The 4,432-nt window shown below is 41.3% G+C and overlaps 1 protein-coding gene across 3 annotated transcripts in view; it reads left to right on the plus strand.

The window, feature by feature from the left end:
* The window catches only part of ACAA2 (acetyl-CoA acyltransferase 2), a 35,065-nt gene extending 30,888 nt beyond the window's left edge, over positions 1 to 4,177 (plus strand). For all 3 annotated transcript variants that reach the window (XM_032882539.1, XM_032882537.1, XM_032882538.1), the window contains exons 9-10: positions 2,094 to 2,248; positions 3,765 to 4,177. In XM_032882539.1, coding sequence (XP_032738430.1) covers positions 2,094 to 2,248; positions 3,765 to 3,849 — 240 coding nt within the window. In that variant the 3' untranslated portion in view covers positions 3,850 to 4,177. The remainder of the gene's footprint in view (positions 1 to 2,093; positions 2,249 to 3,764) is intronic.
* Positions 4,178 to 4,432: the final 255 nt, after the last annotated feature.

A 4,432-nucleotide genomic window follows, 5' to 3' on the forward strand; every position in this document is an offset into this window, starting at 1 on the left:
GGGGGGGGTTATGGACATTGGGTAGGGTATGTGCTATGGTGAGTGCTGTGAAGTTTGTAAACGTGGAGATTCACAGACCTGTACCCCTGGGGGAAAAAATATATATATATCTTTATAAAAAATAAAATTATTAAAAAAAAAAAAAAAAGATATGAATTCCTAGAAACGTCTTAGGACCTTACAGGAATATTTCATTTTAGACTACCAGTGTGTTTGTTGAATTGAATATTTTATAAGGTGGGTGAGAATAACTTCGACCTTTGATGCATTAAAATGAAAAAATATATAAGCAAAAGAATTGGCATAATAGAAAAATTAATATCTGGTGCCAAATCTAGAAGTTTCTTGGTTTCTTGCCCTCTCACCAAGTTAAAACTCTCCATTCCCCCAGACTTACCTTTGTCTTTTACACCATAGTTGTGGCTAGATTTGGGGTGTGATAATTTTTGGCATAGAAAACTTAATTTTATTATTATAAGTATGGTGATTTTTTTTTAAAGAGTTTATTTATTTATTTGACAGGCAGAGATCATAAGTAGGCAGAGGGGAAAGCAGGCTCCCTGTTGAGGAGAGAGCCCGATGTGGGGCTTGATCCCAGGACCCTGAGATCATGACCTGAGCTAAAGGCAGAGGCTTAACCCAGTGAGCCACTCAGGCGCCCCTGATTTTTTTTTTTTTTTTTATGTTCGTTTTGAGCAAAGGTATCTTAAGCATTTAGCACAATTAAAAGGAAGAGTGGAAAAGAAAATAAAGCTGGATTATATACATTTTACATTTGGGGACTATTTGAAAATTTTAGGTAATTAAACATCTTTGCGCTTGACATTGGGAAATAACTAAAATAACAAAGGAAATCTCTCTAAATTGGTAGAGAAGGAGGCTTGTCACTCAGCACAGGTGTGATCGTCTCTCATCCAGGAAACCAGGGTTTTAGACAAACAGCTTATCCTTAAATCTCTTCTTGCATTCTTAAAGCCTCAAGGGGGCTGCTTAATTATCATATTTGCAAATAATATTCCTGGATTTCTGACTCTAGATTTCACACTTAAAACTTTGTTTAAATATGTCAGCTCTGCGAAGCTGTTCATAATCATTTATAGATGTGTATGTGCTCAAGGACATAGCTCTCAGTACCTTGATAGGATTGTCTTTGGGACTTTTGATGATCATGGTAGTTTTACCTTGGCTCAGAAACCTAGCTTCGCTAGTTCATATTCCACTTCCCTTAGTACCACCTTAAACATGACCATATAAAATGGAAAAATAATGCAGGACCTAAGGACAAACAAAACACCATCTTGGAAAAGCACAAAATACAGTAGAAAAGAACACAAGGCTAGATTTTGATTTTGACTCTGTAAAAGTTACCTTTCTTAAAATCGGTTTTTTTACCTATAAAATTTTCTAAGACCATATAAAACTATAGTGCTATGAACCGGAAGGAAGGTAATTCTCATAGCCAACTTTGCTGAGTAAATACGATATGATCCTCTCAGATCTGCTAGATTTCAACACGGTAACAGTTCCTCTATGTATCTGGCTCTGCAGGTTTATCCTCAATTGTGTGTCAGTTTATTCTTAGAAGAATGGCTAGTAGTACTGGGTAGTAATAAAAATAATAGGAGAAACCATCTCCTGAGTGGTTGGTATGTGTCAGGTAATAACACCAGACACTTAATACCCATGATTTCATTTAACCTTGACAGTAACTCCTAGGATGTACTACAGTTACATTTTACTGTTGAAGGAACCTTGGGTGTCGAGAGCTTAAAGAACATGCACACAGCCAAGATTTGAGCCATCCCTCTGGCTCCGGAACCTGTGGGCCATCTCCCACTGCCTCTACTAGGTATCCATTTACAACATCGCTGAGGGTTTTTCTCCAGGGGGTGCAGTTGACTTGAAGTATCGGTTAGTAAATTACACCCATTTTCAAACCTGATTATCTTTACAAAGAGTGGTTGAAGATAAAAGGTAGTTTAAATAGGGGAAAAAAAAAAAAGAGCAAAATTAGTCATCAGTAGGACTAGACATTCTCAGTTAAAAATCAACTTATGAGTGAGGATTTTTATCTGTGTTTTGATTATGTTTAGGTGAATGAAGCTTTTGCTCCTCAGTACTTAGCAGTCGAGAAGAGTTTGGGTCTTGACCCAAGTAAGACCAACGTGAATGGTGGAGCCATCGCTCTGGGTCATCCCCTGGGAGGATCTGGATCGAGAATTATGGCACATCTGGTTCATGAATTAAGGTATTTGCTAGAAGTTGTTACGTTTCATATTTGCCATTTTGGTTAAAAATGCGTGGATTTGGGTTTCCTCAGAACAGTCCAGCATTTTCCATTCGTCCTCATATCCCCATGTACTGCTGCTCACCAGGAAGACGTTACATTGCTGCACCCTTTGCGACTGACAGTGTAGATGGCCCAGCTGACCTGTTAGAGCTCTACACTTGGGATGTGCACGCTTCCTCGTGTTGTCGAGGCCTTGTTCGTTGTCGTGTTCTTACACTCTAGTGCCAGTTACAAGAGTGAGATACGGTTCTTTAGGAGAACAAACCCAATATTGGGAGGATTCTGAGCTAGTGGCTGTCATTTAAGAAACCGGAGCAAACTGCTAGTTTGGGTCTGAGCTAAGTGTTTCCTTCACCGGTGCCAGGGTTCCAGAAGAGCCCTTCTGTGAGTCTGATACTTCTCAGTTTTAATACAAGAGCTCCTCCTTCTGGTACTGTGTAGTTTGGACCATTTTGCTCTGTTAGGAAGAAGCAAAAAACGAAATACGTCAAGCCAGAAAAAAAAAAAAAGAATCACTCTGGCTCCTGTTAGGTTAAGGTAAATGGGATTCATTTCTATTTTTTATTTTATTAAGAATTTATTTATTAGAGAGTGCACAAGTAGGGGGGTGGCAGTCATAGAGAGAGGGAGAAGCAGACTCCCCACTGAGCAGGGAGCTCAATTCCAGGACCCTGAGATCATGACCTGAGCTGAAGGTCATGATTGCTTAACCAACTGAGCCACCCAGGTGCCCCTCATTTAATAATTCACGGAGTCGAAATGAGTAATGTGCACCAGAAAATTCCTAGGTGGTTTCTCTAGGATTGAGCAAGAATAGATCGTGGTCTAGAGGAATCTAATTTTTATGCAAGGGACAAGAAATGCTTCTAAATCATCCACCCGTCCACATGGGCACACTTCACTGATTGCCCTTTCTCTCCTGTGCCATGAAAATCAGAGGCCGGCCCCTTCTTCAGCTTCCTTTTCATCTCCGTGACCTCCTGGCCCCTCTCCTTTCTCAGAGCACACCTCAGCTTCTAGATCTGTTTCGGCTTCTCTCTTCTCTGTTAACACCTTCTTATAATAAAAATACTGTTTCCTGAATTCCTTACCTTGTGACTCTAGATCAGTATTGAGGCCTGGAGAAAAGATGGAGACACTGAGCTGAATGAGGATGAATAATGCAGATGTGGTCATTATTCATTCTAGTTCTTTAATTTTCTAATTAGTTCTGTTTTTGTTTTTTTTTTTTAAAGATTTTATTTATTTGTCAGAGAGAGAGGGAGAGAGAGCGAGCACAGGCAGACAGAGTGGCAGGCAGAGGCAGAGGGAGAAGCAGGCTCCCTGCAGAGCAAGGAGCCCGATGCAGGACTCGATCCCAGGACGCTGGGATCATGACCTGAGCCGAAGGCAGCTGCTTAACCAACTGAGCCACCCAGGCGTCCCAGTTCTGTTTTTTATTTGAGTAGATTTCAGCCACTGCTTTCTCTTCTAGGCGTCGGGGCGGGAAATACGCTGTTGGGTCAGCTTGCATCGGCGGTGGCCAAGGCATTGCCGTTATCATCGAGAGCACGGCCTGAGGGGCAGGGGACGGACGCAGCGAGGCCCCCTTGTACTGTCTGGGCCGGGCCACAGCAAAGCAGGGGATCTTCGGAGCAGCTACGAAATGAGACGTGCCCTCTACTGCAAGTGGCTGAGTGTGATTAAGGGATAATGAGGCAAAGATGTATTTCTCATGAATAAAATAAGTTCTCTCAAATGCATACAAAATACGATATATTTCTGCACAAAAGTCCAACTACAGAGGCCTTAAAAGAAATTGTATTCTCTTGCCATGTAATTACCACAAATGCCTTAGATAATACGATTGTAAGAAAATGGAATAAATACTGCTCTAACTTCTGCTGATCCTTTAATGTCTTTCTTGGATTTTTAAAAATCTCTTAATTGAGGAAAAAATACACATACCATAGAATTTACCATCTTAACCATTTTTAAGTGACATCAAATACGTTCCCACTGTTGTGCGACCGCCGGTAGCCTCTGGACTTGCTTCGTCTTGCAGAGCTGAAATTCTGCCCCATTCAATACAGACTCCCCAGCTCCCTTACTGCCCCCCACTGCCACCCCAGCAAGCGCCATTCTTTCTACTGCTTTTAGACT

The sequence above is a fragment of the Lontra canadensis genome, unplaced genomic scaffold (assembly GCF_010015895.1).
Source record: "Lontra canadensis isolate GAN:19392208 unplaced genomic scaffold, GSC_riverotter_1.0 scaffold82, whole genome shotgun sequence".
NCBI lineage: Eukaryota > Metazoa > Chordata > Mammalia > Carnivora > Mustelidae > Lontra > Lontra canadensis.